We start from the raw sequence: 15999 nt of genomic DNA, 5'->3' as shown, positions 1-15999 counted from the left end.
TGTGTTGACACATTTTGTTTTTAAAATGAGTTTTCACTTGAGATTTGGAGCCACATTAGAGGGGATGTAAAAATGGCTTTGGAAAGCGGGCAGCATCATTTTCTTTTTACACAGAGATTGGTTGGTCTATTAGTAAAATCTGCTGACTTTAGCATTTTTTTGTTTCATTATATGCCAACGGTGACAGTTCAAAAATGTCAAAAAGTTTGCATGCCTGTAACTGAAGAAGTTTTAAAGATATCTAAATATCACTTTAGGCTCTGGTTCTTAGCAAACCTTCCTTTTGTTATCTTCATTTTAAAGGCCTTTAAATTAAATTTATGCATTTAGCAGACGCTTTTATCCAAAGCGACTTACAGTGCATTCAGGCTATCAATCTTTACCTATCATTTTGATGGTTCAATCCCACAGATATGGAGATCTTAATGTGGCTCCAGAAGTAAATTGGTAAATTGTCCACATTTTCTCTGGTCAAAAACATTGCTAACATAATTGCATAGAATACACGTGCCATAAATATTTTTTTCCAAATGTGTCATATCTGTAAGTATTCAAGATATCTTCTAGATTCTTATTCTCAGAAAATTTTCCCTTGGAATCTTTATTTTTAAGGAATGGTTTATTCCCATAGATACTGGGATCCCAAAGTGATTCCATGTCCAATTTGTATTTTTTATTTTACCCATTTTCAAAGGTCATTAACCAAATGTAGATAACTTTTTAAACAGCTGATCGTTATTGTGTTTAAAGAGGAATGTCTGAAGAAAATACAAAATACAAATACAATATACAAAACACATTTTTCATTGGTTTACAACTTTTTAATTCAAGAAGTGTTAAAGATATCTTAATGTAATTTTAGATTCTTTTATTTTTATGAAACTTTTCTTTTGGAGTCTTCATTATTTAAGGCCCTATATGGTTCAGTCTAATAGGTAACGCGGTAACATTTAGTTACAATACTGTGGATCTGAGTTCTCGGTAGCTTCAGAAGCTGTTAAAATGAATTAAAATTATTTTTGGTACTCAATTATGTTTTATGCAATTCTTTTGATAGAAGGAAACATTTCTAGTTTAAACATTTATTCTTCAGACATTCATCTTTAAATGCCATTAAGTATCAGATGTGTGCAAAGTAAACCACATTTGGTTTCAACCACTGAAAATGGGTAAAATTCAACAATTTGAATATGGAGCTGCTTTGAAATCGCCATATCTATAGGAATAAATCATATGTGGACTTGAAAATTAAGATTTCAAAAGGAAATTTTATTAAGATGAATAAGAATCTAGAAGGATATTATAATATCTTGAATACTTTTAGAGTTACAGGCATGCAAACTTTGGAAAAAATGTATGGCACGCAGACAGGTATGTTCTATGCAATTGTGTTAATATATATTTCTAGTTTCAACATTATTTGTTCTTAAGACATTCCTCTTTAAAAGAAATTGAGTATCAGCTGTATGCAAAGTGACCCACATTTGATTTTTGACCACAGAAAATGTGTACAATTAACAATTAACTCATGGAGCCACATTAAGATCGTCATTTCCATATCATTTCATTCATTTTTATTTATTATTAGTGTTAGTTTTATTTTATTTATATTTATTTTAGTGCATCAGGATAAACTAAGTGAAAATGAGAAAGGTTTGCCTTGGCAACTAGCTGAAATAATACATAAAAAATATATAATTTGTTTATTTTATTTCAGTTAAAGTTTATTTAATTTCAAGTACTAAATATTGTTTTATGTCAACAACAATAACATCGGTATCACGATGATGAAAACATTTACAAATTAAAATATAGACAATACATACAAATGCCAGATAAGAAATACAAAATATATGTTTATCGTTTATTGGGTCCCGTTCGACTATGAGGGTCTTGTATTCATCCTTGAATTTGTCACTACAGTTGTGCTTTGAATGCGATTTGTGATTTGAGCAATGCCTTTGAAAACAAATCTACAGACAATAACCACAGGCCAAAAGACAGAGAAGATGCAATCTTGATAACCAGGATCTATGACTATGCTATATGGGTAATTTTCAGCTACGTTTGAATGATGCATTTGTTATTATAAAGTAATGTCATCTAGTTACAGCTGATTTGGACACTTACATAATGAGGTGCCTGATGACAGCAGATCAGAAGTTAAAATCCTTCCCTCTTCATAAAGCTCAATTTTTTGGACCAGTTGCTGCCTCGTAGGATTGATAAACACTCTCTGGTCAGAAAAATCTGTAAATTCAGAGAGAAATGAGATGGGGCCAACCAGAAAGATATAATACCATACATTCAATACATTCATAACACTCCATTTATTAACCATTTATGATCTGCCCATTTTAATAACAAAGAAACTCATTACCTTTATTCGTACTGGACTGTGAAGGGCTTTCCACTAAAGAACCACTTGTTTTAGTGTTCTGAATGCCACAGGCCCCAGATGACTTCTCCTGAGCTCTGCTACAGTGATTTGTCAAGTATTGAGAAAAGCCTTGACTCTCATCCGATTCACACGGCATGCCAGAGGACTGTGAAGCCCATGATTCAGCATTCAACTCTGACTCTGAGCAGCTAGACTGAGTCTCGGTGGGATAGATAGTCTTGTGAAGGCAGGGGTACGTGCTCTCTTGAGGGTAGAGTTTGGAGAACTGATGGGCGAGAGAGTCCAGGGAGCTGCTGTCAGAGCACAGAGGCTCAGGGGTGGATGGATGAGATGATACGGGAGACATTCTGACCGTGGTCGATCTGCCAAAGGTCTTCAACTCTGAATGCACATCTTGAAGTGCTTTGAACACCTGTAAAAACACCAACCAAGCCAGAATAAGCATGATAATTCTAACTAAAACATAATATTATAAAAGGGTATTGTTTTTAATAATCTTATGTTTTCCCTGTTGTGACTGCTTTTTGACCCATCTGTTTTTAGCTGCTGTGCCTTTAAGAAACATGCCCTTCACTTGTGAAAAAGCCGGGTTTGTCGTCATGTGCAATGGTTTTTAAATTCTCATCCTTTAATATTTAATAACTTCAATAAATGCTCTTTTTAGTTCTGAATGTATTACTATATTTACACTACCATTTTTAATTTTTCAATTTTAATGTCTCACCAAGGCTACATTTATTTTTTCAACTTCAAACACACAGTAAAAGCAGTAACATTATGAAATTTATAATATAATATGAAATATATATAATGTGAAATTTATCTGTATACATTTTAAAATGTAATTTATTCCTGTGATCCAAAGCTGAATTTTATCAGCCCTTACTCCAGTCTTCAGTGTCATAATCCTTCAGAAATCTTTAGAATATACTGAAGAAACAATTGTGAATAATACTTACTTTTAGAACTTATGTCAAAATTTCCTGACGATATACAGTTTTTTTTTTAAATAGAAATCTTTTGTAACCTTACCCATGTCTTCAATGAATGACACTTTTGATCAGTTTAATGCATCCTTGCTGAACAGAAGTATTAATTATTAACCGTAATTACATTTTTACTGAACACAATTAAATAAAAAATGTTAATTTATTGTGACATGATCCCTTAAACAACCGTAGCTTCAAAAATCATAGATTCTCAATAGATTCTCCTACTTCTGTCATGCGAGGTCTCTTCTTCCGTCGTCGGTCTAAACACTGGCATGCCAGCTGAGAGATTTCCATCGATCCATGCGGGGTAGGGTTGTCTTTAAACTTCAGTCGAGGATCCAGATGTTTCCTGCAGATGTTCTCCACTGCATGAGCATAGGACAGCTCCCGCGAGTGCTTCCCTTTGCTAAAGCTTCTTCCATCATCTTCCTCCTCTTTTACTAAATCTTTCTGTAAGAAATAACAGGTTTAACCACCAGCTACCTCTACACTATCATACTGTATGTGACTAAAATATGACTTCAGCTCCTCTTACCAAGTAAACAGTTCTGGATTGGGCATCGACCTCCAGAGCCTTCCGCCCAGTAAGCACCTCTAGCATGACCTGCGGTACAAAAGAAACATGTTACATTATCAAATATGGAAACCTGAAAGACAAATATTTATAGTCATATCTCTGCTGAAGCTATAAAATCAGGAAATGCTGTGATAATGTTAAAAGTTTCGCTTTACAGACAGTGAGTCAACTTCACTCTCCTTTTTTTCCCCTCACAGCCATGACAACTGAAGTCAATCATGGTTGCTTTCAAATGCTCCTGTGCGTATTTGAGTGAGGTTTCTGTATATAACGTGTTTTCGTAGAGTTGCACACTGCAGCTAATCACAGACAAGCAATGTTTTAGAATGCTATGACTGACAATTAAAACCATTGCAATGGACGGGACAAAATAAATCTGATACGGTCAGATGTCAGAATATATCTGTGCATGAAGTCTTAGGGTCTAAAAGGAAAGTAATACCTCTCCGACTTATTTTATGTAATGCATTTCTTTGTTTTTCAAAGAACTTGCTTTGCTCATCTCACCACTCCAAAGCTGTAGACGTCGATCTCCACTCCAAGCTGTCCATCCTTCAGGTATTCTTCTGGGAGGTATGCAAGAGTTCCCCGGACCGTAGCGGTTTTAGCCACGGTGGACATCTTGCCTGGGGTTTTGTTGGGGTTCCGGCATAAACGTGCCAATCCAAAGTCCCCCAGCTTGGGCTCCAAGTGATTCCCTAAAAGGATGTTAGAGCTGTAACAGAGGGAACATGACTGATTGGTACTCTAATGATTAACATGCATGTCCAAGTGGAACAATATATTCAGCAAAATTGTAGTGCTGGATTTTGTCACTCGGGAACTGTGACATGTAATGTCCCTAAATTTCCAAGCATTTTGGGTGATGGTGTTTTAGCAGCACCAGTGGCAAACAAGTTAACCGACCCAAATGCTTACTTTTGTTTTAAATATTCTTCATTGACTAACTCATCCCGATCAAAAGGTACTTTGCAGTGTTTGCAGGTTTTACACATGTAATGGAATTTTCATCTGTGAAAACTTAAAAGTCCCTGTAAAGTCAATTCTGAGAACTGTTGAGAAGGGTCTGGCTGCAGACTTGCACTCTCAGACACTTGTGCTTCCGCTAGCGACGTCACTTGCAGTCTTAATTTATTTATTTATTTTTTTGTTCTATTTATTGATAACTTTTTGTTTGAATATTTCAACATTTTACAACAGTAGCCAGGTGGTGAAGACAAGAAAAAAGAAACTAAATTACAATGTCACTTGCAATCGCTACTTGCATTCTCAGATTTGCACTCTCAGACACTTGTGCTTCCGCTAGCGACGTCACTTGCAGTCTTTATTAGGGCTCAAGCCTGAAGGGGCGCAGAGCCCTATTGATTTTCTAAGGATTATTCTTATTATTATTAGGGCTCAAGCCTGGAGGGCGAAAGCCCTATTGTTCTCCTTAGGATTATTTGTTGTTATTATTATTATTATTATTTATTCCTCTAATTTTTTTCCAAGGTTACGGGGGCTTTTGGGGCCCTTAACATACTTAAAAAGTCTTGAAAATTGACACACACATTGGAACCTGCGGCCATTAGGGCCGGGCAGAGACTGATACACGGGCGTGGCACAGCGCGCCCTGTAGTACTGAGGGCCATATATCATGCATACTTGCGCGTATACATATGAAACTCGGTACACATATAGATCTCATCAAACCGAACAACTTTCACACTGCATGTCATAAGCTCCGCCCAACAGGAAGTTGGCTATTTAGGGCTATGTAAAAAGCGCATGCTCGGGAATCTCAAGACATCGGGAATGCTAAATTGTGAAGATATTTTTGATATCTCAAATGGTTTGGCCATGGCGAGGCGTTGAAATTATGGCGAGAAATGAGAAACAGGAAATGCCTAATAACATCCACATACATTACCTGAGTTTGATCAAACTTCATCGGTTTGTTCATTGTATGATGCCGATCATATATATGTGACTATTAAGAGTCAACCTTATAGCGCCACCAACTGGCAGCAGGAAGGGAGTCATTTTCAAAATGCTTTGAATTCAGCATCTTATTTTTACTCGATTTGCTTCAAACTTCATCAGAATGATGACAAAACACAGCCGATGTAAACCTGTTGTGGGTATATTGATATCTAATATAGTGTTGCCATGGCAACGTGTCAAACTTGAATATTCTGTTATGATGATTTTGAGGCAGACAACAAGCTCAGATTTACATGAAACTCAGAACACATATCAGTATTACTGATAGCTTAATGGCAAAAGCTTTTAAAAGGGCATGAAGGAGGCACTCTATAGCGCCACCTTTTGTCAAAAGTGGGGGGGTTAGTTTTAGCTACAGACACCAAACTTGGTACATAAATTGTTCTTATCAAGACGGACAACTTTCTAATTCACAGTCATAAGCTACGACCAACAGGAAGTCAGCTATTTTGATTTGAATATGTATTTTTGGGAAAATTCTGTTGTGAATTAATGCATACTGCTCAGAGGAGAAGTACACTTGACACACCAAACTTTGTCTACATGTTACAAAAACATTGAAGAACTTAAATTGCGAATGGATTTTGGATAGCATTTTACAACAGTAGCCAGGTGGTGAAGACAAGAAAAAAGAAACTAAATTACAATGTCACTTGCAATCGCTACTTGCACTCTCCGCTACCTGTGACATCACTTGCAATCAAAAATCGTGCATGTTGCCAATGGAGACAAGATGCTGTGGTGCTGATTAAATGATTAAAACTAAATTAGTAGGCCTACTAGAATAATGTACAGGGTCCTGCAAGAAAAAGACAAGACCGGCAAATCCGTGGCCACAGAACAGCAGAATATGAACGCAATGCACAAAGTCTTTCCCTCCTGTAGAAAAAACAAACACTTAATATGGCATAATGTATTACGATACGTTAAGTTCAATTAAAAGACCAAATTCGATATCTAGTCATTTAATGTACTACAAGGCAAGCAGATGGCTATGAACACAATGCGAATGCTTAAAGGAGCTATGTGGAGGTTTTTCCTTAAAAAAATCTTTAAGATAGAGTTTTCATTTGTACATGTATGAGCCAACCATGATGTAAAAAAAAGAATGACACCTCGACTGTCCACCACAGTTGCCTCTATCAGCCTGTAGGCTCAATTGTGTGTGGAGGAGTCGGGTCCGAATTGGCGCAAAAATTCACAAAATGTGACGTCATGCGCGTTCTCGTCTACTTGGGCTTACAACCGTACGGCACGCCAGCCATTATAGTAAGCAGCAGCAATAGTGTTTTCAAATGGACTCCGCGGATGGAAAGAAGCGACCAGCCTCCAGCACAATTCAGACACCCACGGACACTCCTCGTAAGTTTAAAAAAAAAAAAAAAAAAAAAAAAAAAATAAAAGAGCGTGCAAACTGAGAACGAGCATGAGACTGGCTGCAGTTCCTCTAACGGCCACTGGTGTCAGTAACGATTAGAAATTTCAGAACCTACGCAATGCTCCTTTAATGTGGCCTAATAACAGACTAAGATGATAAAGACAATTCAGTAGGCCTAGCCTATATGTCTTGTTGTTGACTCAAGGTATATACAGACCAGCAAATATGAACGTGCATTATGAAATGCATTAAGTGATTTTAAAAGGATCAGCTCCGTACAGGCAAGCAGACGAGTACAGAACGCAGTGCGTTAAATTGTACATTAAACGTTTTCCTCCTATAGAAAATCATTATAAATAAAACACAATGTAGCTTAACGGACAAAGACAGTGATATAAACGAGTTGTAGAAAGATTATTCTATATGGAAAAATGCTTAACGCGAAACTTTGCGCATTGCGTTTAATCACCACCACAGCGTCTTGTCTCCATTGGCAACAAACACAATGTGTCGATTGCAAGTGTCACAGGTAGCAGAGAGTGCAAGTAGCGATTGCAAGTGACATTGTAATTTAGTTTATTTTTTCTTGTCTTCGCCACCTGGCTACGGTTATAAAATGTTGGGAAATTCAAACAAAAATTAATATCAATGATATCATATTAATATCAATGTTAAAAACATCTGTGCTGCTGCTTATTTTTATGGAAACAATGACACATTTTTCAGGATTATTTGATGAATACAAGTTCAAAGGAACTGTGTTTATTTGAATGTATTTTGTAACATTATAACATGCGTCTTTTCTAAATTAAAAGTATTCAATTCTTTCAGAAAAAATAAACTAAAAATCTTAGACAGCAAACGTTTGAATGCCAGTGTACATGTGGTTTACATGTTCTTGCACTCACCTCTTGATATCTCCATGAATGAGTGCAGGTGAGCTTGAATGCAGGTACTGAATAGCTTTGGCAGTGCCCAGCAACACATTTACACGTTGTGACCAAGAGAGGGCGTTACTGTCCTGAAAGAAACCAGCGTAATGAAGGACACAGACCTATGCCATAAAAGAGGTAGATGACCTAATATGATAATTCTGTCATCACTTACTCATGCAGTTACAAACCCAAGTGACTGTGTTTTGAGGGCTCATTTACATACAAGGGCATAAGGAAAAGATACAAAAAGAATAAAAAGTACCACAGAAGTTACCCATATTTTGTCTTGTGAGAACCAATGACTCATGCTATATCTTGTCATTGATATTAATAACATCCTCATTGATGTTGTCATCATTGTCACTGACATCAAACAAGTTGTGATTCATTATATTTGAATGTACAGGCCCACAAATGAGATTTGAGAGCCAGGATGAACAAAACTATTTTCAGTGAAAAACAATTTAAATTTCATTCTATTGTATGACTTCAGAACACTTAAAATATGAGTCATAAAGTAACTTTGTTGGGGTTTTTTTTTTGCGGTGTCTCTGTCCCATTCACTTTCAATGTATGTAAAAAGAGCACAACGGGCTTTCCTCAAAACATCTCCCTTAGCAGAAAGTCAAACACATTTGGAACGACATGAGGGTGAGCAAATGATGATGTAATTTTCATTCTGAGTGAACTATTCTTAGAAGTAGCATACTGAACAATGAGCCCATATCGTCTAGCAAGAGTGATAACTCACCTCACATCGAAGCTGGTCCTCTAAAGAGCCGTTTGGCATATAAGAATATATTAAACAATAAGTTTGTCCTTCTATACTGTAGCCAGCAAGGTCCATTATGTTGGGATGTCTGTATCTGTGTAGTAAGAAAGAGCCTAATGAAAAACCGTGCTGCTTGAGATTATACTACATAAAATGTAACAAGGCATTACAGTAGCTGAAGGAAGCAAAGCTTGATAGGTTGATGTGTCAGAAAAAATTATGAGACAAAAAGGATGACAACTAACCACAAAAAAGTTTTGGAGGGTGTGCAGGAGATTTTCTTTTTTGGCTCATGAAGAGGTGTAGTGCATAAAGGGCAATCTAAATTTCAAGCGGGTAAGTCCCATTCTGCGCTTCTGTTGAACAAACATAAATGAAACACAGCCAGCCTGAAAAAAAAAGTTGATTAAAGGAATTGTTCACTCAAAATGCTTTATCTTCGGAAAAGATATGGAGAAAATTAGCATTACATCACTTGCTCGCCAATGGATCATCTGCAGTGAATGGGTGCCATCAGAATGAGAGTCCAAACAGTTGATAAAAACATCACAGTAATCTACACCACTCCAGTTCATCAGTTAATAATTGGTGAAGTGACAAGCAGCGTGTTTGTAAGAAACATATCCATCATTAAGTTGAGTGAAAAAGTCCATCTCCTCTTGTCCTCTCACATCAAAATCCACTACATATTTGTTTAGAAATATTTTGGACTGTTTTCACTTGGAAATGTGTGCATATTTCTCTCCTGATTCAGACAACCCAACTTTTTCACAGGAGTCAGCAATATTATGGATAGAGGGCTTGTATTTTAGCAATGGTTTGAAGTTAAAAACATCTTAATGATGGATTTGTTTCTAACAAACATCTTTTCACCTCTGAAGACATTAACTGATGAACTGGAGTGGTATGGATTATTGTGATGTTTTTATCAGCTGTTTGGACTCTCATTCTGATGGCACCCATTCACTGCAGTGGATCCACTGATGAGCAAGTGATGTAATGCTACATTTCTCCAAATCTGTTCTGATGAAGCAACAAAATCATCTGCATCTTGGAGGGTCTAAGGGGGAGTACATTTTCAGCTAACTTTAATTTTTGGGTGAACTATTCTTTTAAGACAAAACAGGAAAGACAGATTTAGAGCCCGAGAACAGGAAGCATAAGCCAAAGGAGCAAAGGATGGTCAGACAGTTTCTTACTGTGATAACTTTTCTACTTCCGTCCTGAAACTTTCCTTCACGACATTCCAGTCCAAATGGGAGTCCTGCTCCGAACACCCACATGAAAGAGAGAGAAAAAAGATAGACGCTTAGGAAACAAACTGAATGACTCATCAGAACAAGCAAAATCATATTGGTTTGTTTCGTTGGTTCTGTTCTAATACTTCTTTCAGCTTCTTCACAGCAAACTCTGTGTTTCTCATCACAGCTTTATACACGTGTCCGAAACCTCCTTCTCCAATCTGCTTGCACGGGGAAAAGTTGCATGTGCATCTCTGTACTTCCTCAAACGGCCAGCTCATCGCAGTGGAGGAAAAAGGCAGGGGATCCACGCGGTTCTCAAACAGGCTCTATGAATAGGCACAAATGTGTCAGTGGATTAAGAGTGAACGAAAGAAAAACATGATGGCTAAAGGAAGAGTCCTCTCGATTAATGCTTCGCCAGCACAATAAAAACAATGAACGGCCAACCTATCAAATATTTTCTATTAACTTGTTTTAATGGCTGAATTAATTTTTTTAACAAATGAAGCACCTCTATATTTGAGATTCTTGAATCCATAGAGTCCAGATCAGGCGGTGGGGGGCTAGGCTTGGGTAGAGGCCTGACTTCTGGAAAAGCAAAATTACCATTTTTACCACAGATGTTCTGATTAGCAGCAGTCAACTTTCATTTTTAAAAAGAATATCATCATGTACGACAGATGCAAGCACTGTACTTAGAAAAAAGCATTACCGGGGACAGGGAGAGACTCTTTGACAAAGGTGACTGTACTGCTTTGACATGCAGGGACTGGTGGCACTGTTGAAGGCTGCTCTGAGCAAAACTGCGGTATACATCTGTCTGTGGAAAAGCATACAAAAGTACATTAATGGATTTATTATCTAAGTATAATGACATGCAGTGTCAGCACAAAACTTAAACATAAAACTGAAATATATCGGACACTTCTCTAATACAGATGTATTTTAGTATTATTTATATATTATTATGGCATTCATTAATTTTGAATGGGCTTCTTTATATTATTTATTTTACATATTTTTTACTTTAGTTTCTGTACATATATATGTATGTATATTATATATATATATATATATATATATATATATATATATATGTGTGTGTGTGTGTGTGTGTGTGTATATGTGTATTAATCAGGGACGGAAATTAACTTTTTTGTCCACCGGCCACTGTGTCTGGTGGATTTCAAAATCTACCAGCCACTCAATGGTTTTTACAAGCCACTTTCTTGTTTTTAACCGACAATGTGTAACTGCATGTGAAAATTAATACTACAAGATCTACAATACTTAAGCAGTTTTTTTAATCTCAAGTCTCAATGAAATACTGACATTTTCTCTTTCAGTGATGCTCAAAAATGCTGTGAATCTAGGCAGCTTATAGGTTTTGAAACAGCCGACTCTTGCTGAAGCAGCTCATTCTCTCAACTCCGTAGCCCAACCGGATGATACACTGCACTGTTTTCGTACGCATTAATAATGTTTTATTTAATTCCAAAGGAGAGGATTCACCAGTATTTGTATGTGTAAGTGTATATTTTTTTTGGTGTATTTTTTTTTGTGGTTGAGGGAACACGTGGGGAAAAGTCCCCTGTTCAACGCTGTATCACTGAAAGAAATCTCGGCTCGCAAACTTTTACACCATCGACAAACGAACGCACAGCATTATTAATACATCGTTTTTTACGCGTCTCGTCTCGCCAGAGCTGTCAAACATGTGTAGCGATACAATGTTGTTTCTACATAACAACTTACAACCCTCTATGGACACCTATATATATATATATATATATATATATATATATATATATATAAATATATATATATATAAATATATATATATATATATATATATATATATGTATATATATATACATACACATGCATACACGTATATATATATATATATATATATATATATATATATACATATACATACATACATACACACACACATATAATATTTTAGTTATTTTCTATATGTAAATTTTTCACATTTTTAATTTTAGTTTTAGCACTTCAGTTTTAACTTGCTTATCTTGAGACCAATTTTTTTTTTGCCAGTTCCAATACTGTTAGCCATGTCAATGAATAATACACTAGGCCTTATTTGTTTAAGAAAAAACAACAAAAGCAAGATAGTGAATCTGAGGCAAATATTGTGTTAAATAATTTAATTTCAATCTCAATTGCTACTAAATAAGCCTATATAGCAAATGTATCTGCATTATATATGTAAGCAAGCATTTTGATAAAAGTCTATAGGGACAGGTGTTTTTGTTTTTGAGAAATTATGCAAAATGAAAAAGTGTTTTAACAAATCAAATACGGTCAATTTGGACTGTTTAAGATTAAATAAATATATAACTAATTATTCGCTGTTTTATTCATTTTATTTTTATCAGTAGATGTCAGAGGAGGATGTTACTGGTTGAATCTGTAATGCCAACAGCCTATCTAGTGATCAGAGAACAGAAACTAAGATAAATAAACATGTGATCACAGCAGAAAACTGTCACACATCTGACAGCATTGTTTTTCTTCATAACTTAAATGTGTTGCTTGTCAATAAAGTGCCTAAACGAAGACTACCATGTGAGTTTCACAACAACCACAAAACCCACCTGATAAACTTGCTGGTTTGGGCATCAGATGTGGTAGAGACAACAGAAACGAGCAAATAACCTGACACAACGATATAGAAAATGTACATACATTTAAGGATGATATCACGGGCCCTAAACAATTGCAAGCCCTCAAGAATCGTCAGCAGTTCTCCGACCGTCCCGTTGCGAGAGCCCCATTTGTGCATGAGGTCGTCTGTCCGCCTGGGGCTTTGCTCCAAAAGGCGTAGTTCGATCTGGTCTGATATTACCTGTGAAGCTGCAATGAACATTGGGACTTAGTTCCAATTGTTTAAGAGAATCATTCATGCCAAAACTTCATGAAGAATTATTATGACTGTGTAGAAGGTTCTAGTTGACATTCTCCAGCTATCTGGATAAAAAGACAACACTGGCAAACATTTACTTCATATAAATACCATCTTATCCAAACTAATTTCCAATCCCATGATTCCCCATTGAAGAAAAGCTGTGATTTAGCAATGTGATGGATTACATTTCAGCATCTCACCTGAATCAACAGACACAAAAAAACAACCCCAGCGATCCACGTCCATTGCTGAACAGATGTTAACTTTTTAAAATACATTACTAATTATTTAACGTTACCCCTTTGTTTACTCCATCGATCATGATGAGGTACACTTAGCGAAACATTGTAACGTTAGTGACCTCAAATACATTCATTACCACACAAATATCATTACAAAGATGTACAAACTTTATTCACAACCTAAACATGGCTGTAAGAAACAAACATTTCACGAAATTAACAAAAGCTTAAATTCTGACGTCACCGCTCCGATGGCTAAGCGAGTTAGCAAGTTTGCTAATCAACACATCCTCATAGGTTCGAGTTCAGATTTTAATAAATGACTACGACATCATCCTAACGGGAAACTAAACATAAATACACCATTCTTACCGAATAATATCCAGTCTGAGTGTGAGAGTGAATCCATAAACCGGTTGAAGTCATTCATAACAAACGCGGGTAGGATATACAGAAACTCCGTATCAAACTCCGCTCCAGACATTTTCAGAAACTAACTTTATTGTATTGTTCTTTGCTTTTTTTCTTCCTTTTTTTGCTCTTTAATCAGCTCTGATATTATTTTACGTTGTCCTTGAATGCGGGAATTTCCTGCTTGTGGCTGTTACTTCGTGACAATAGTGGTCTTTGAGTCACCACCACAGCCGTCACAAACCATGATGAATATTTATTGCGTCATCTTTAAACGTGTGCGTACCACAATTAATATTCATGAGCCGCCTTTGAAGATACCGCACCTGACTGTCGCCCACTTTCTTACGTCAGCGGTCGCGTTCTCACCGGTAATTACTTCACAGAGGCAAAGTCACATTATGTTTATTAATATTCATATGTCACCTTCACTATAGTAGAGCTGGCTAATTCCTTCGCTTACTCACATCTTCCACTTCCTTTTTTCCACATTTAGTAATAGTGTAAATTTCACTGTCCTAATATTAAGTGCAGCTTTTGCATTTTGAGGCATATGCTCAAAAATTTAAAGTGATGCAATATGCAAAATGAAAAATACATTAAAGTTGCATTTATATCAACACATGAGTGATTACTAAATGAACTTAATGTACAATATGAGCAACAACCATTGTTTTAACTGACCGTGAAACGTTAGAGAAAATTCTTTGAAACTGAAATGGTGATTTTGCTTTCCAGATAACAGCTATTAATACTTTTCCTTGTTTTGTACGTTTTGTTCCCCTCACATTATTTAATTATAGATATTAATCTTACAACAGGATGACAACACTACCATTGTTTTGTTTGTGATGCGAGTCAAATAAATGTTTTAGACAGAGAGCAGGTAAATGTTGTTTACTATTGTGTATCTGTTACATACGGCAAACAAATGATACAGTAACACAGTACTATAAAAGTAGACACAAACTATACTTTTCACTTTCAGGAAGGCAAGGACTTAGCTGGGCAGATGGTGAATAACCACTGACACCTAGTCTATAGGATTGTTTGGTTAAAATAACTTCTTTTTTTTAAGATACAAACTACCCATCCCTTTTATTTAAAACTAAATCAAAAATAATATGAAAACAAAACTGCTTTGGACAAAGGTAAAAAATACATACAAAAAGTTAATGGGTGTCCTGCCGGGAAACATACTTTATAAAGTGCAGATCTTAGACTTGTCCTTCCGGTCAAGATTGAAGTTTTTTTCTTTTCCGCATAGAATGCAATGTGATTGGAAGATTATGTTTGAGGCCGAGTTTTTTATATGGTCATGTCGAAATGGTGAATATTTCCCAACAAACACACAGTACTCAATAAACTGTGAGACATTCAACATAACTGGGATGAAAAAAAAAAAACATAAAAATCCTATAGCTTTTTACATCATCAATATTGCCCAAGTACATCACCCTAATGTTATCCTTTTTTTTCTCAATTAAGAAAATAAAGCAAGGCAAACATATTCTTGATCTCTATAAATCCTTAATACATCCAAAGCACTGAATACCAACAAGAGGCAAACACATGACTCAGAATAAAAATACAACTACAGTAGAAAGATAAATTCTATTACTGAAACTTCAAGGCACAAGACTATGTTAAACAGACCATGAACTTTCTACCACTGTGGATCTGGAATCTAGTTCTTGTAGTTTAACTTCCATTTCTTTTGACTTTAAATTGTCTTCCTTGCACAATTCAAAGTGTCGCATTTTAGTCATAAGGGTACATTTCTCTGACTTCAGTCCTACTGTTTCACAAATCAGAGACATACTAAAGGAGAAAACTCATTTCCGATCTGCTGGGTATACTATCATACTATTGCTACGAAGATAAAACGGTCTATTTTCAATGTTGGATTTATAATTGAAAAAAAAAAACAAATCTAACACAGAAATCTACAAGTAGTGGCGTTAGCAGTCCAAACTCAGCTACCATCATCTAAATGCTTCAATGAAATAAATCTGTTCATATCAAACCGAAGTGCACAAACTTCATTAAACAGAACATATTCAGTATTTTATACCTCATGAAACCCTCCAGATTCGGTTGGTGTGGTTGGGCTCAGCTCTTGGGAGTGC

The 15999-nt window shown here is 36.0% G+C and overlaps 1 protein-coding gene across 2 annotated transcripts in view; it reads right to left on the bottom strand.

Moving 5' to 3' along the window:
• Positions 1-14211, bottom strand: part of LOC132114901 (interleukin-1 receptor-associated kinase 1-like) — a 14623-nt gene extending 412 nt beyond the window's left edge. The window contains exons 1-13 of one of the 2 annotated variants that reach the window (XM_059523296.1): positions 13832-14211; positions 12998-13165; positions 10995-11102; positions 10794-10870; positions 10423-10608; positions 10238-10302; positions 9018-9132; positions 8240-8385; positions 4478-4685; positions 3929-3997; positions 3619-3843; positions 2381-2813; positions 2131-2250 (exon numbers count right to left, since the gene is read on the bottom strand). In XM_059523296.1, the coding sequence (XP_059379279.1) occupies positions 2131-2250; positions 2381-2813; positions 3619-3843; positions 3929-3997; positions 4478-4685; positions 8240-8385; positions 9018-9132; positions 10238-10302; positions 10423-10608; positions 10794-10870; positions 10995-11102; positions 12998-13165; positions 13832-13943 (2032 nt within the window). In that variant the 5' untranslated portion in view covers positions 13944-14211. The remainder of the gene's footprint in view (positions 1-2130; positions 2251-2380; positions 2814-3618; positions 3844-3928; positions 3998-4477; positions 4686-8239; positions 8386-9017; positions 9133-10237; positions 10303-10422; positions 10609-10793; positions 10871-10994; positions 11103-12997; positions 13166-13831) is intronic. The other variant, XM_059523297.1, reaches the window with a different exon arrangement.
• Positions 14212-15999: the final 1788 nt, after the last annotated feature.

The sequence above is a fragment of the Carassius carassius genome, chromosome 34, assembly GCF_963082965.1.
Source record: "Carassius carassius chromosome 34, fCarCar2.1, whole genome shotgun sequence".
Classification (NCBI taxonomy): Eukaryota; Metazoa; Chordata; class Actinopteri; order Cypriniformes; family Cyprinidae; genus Carassius; species Carassius carassius.
This window is presented reverse-complemented; position numbering and strand designations above follow the sequence as displayed.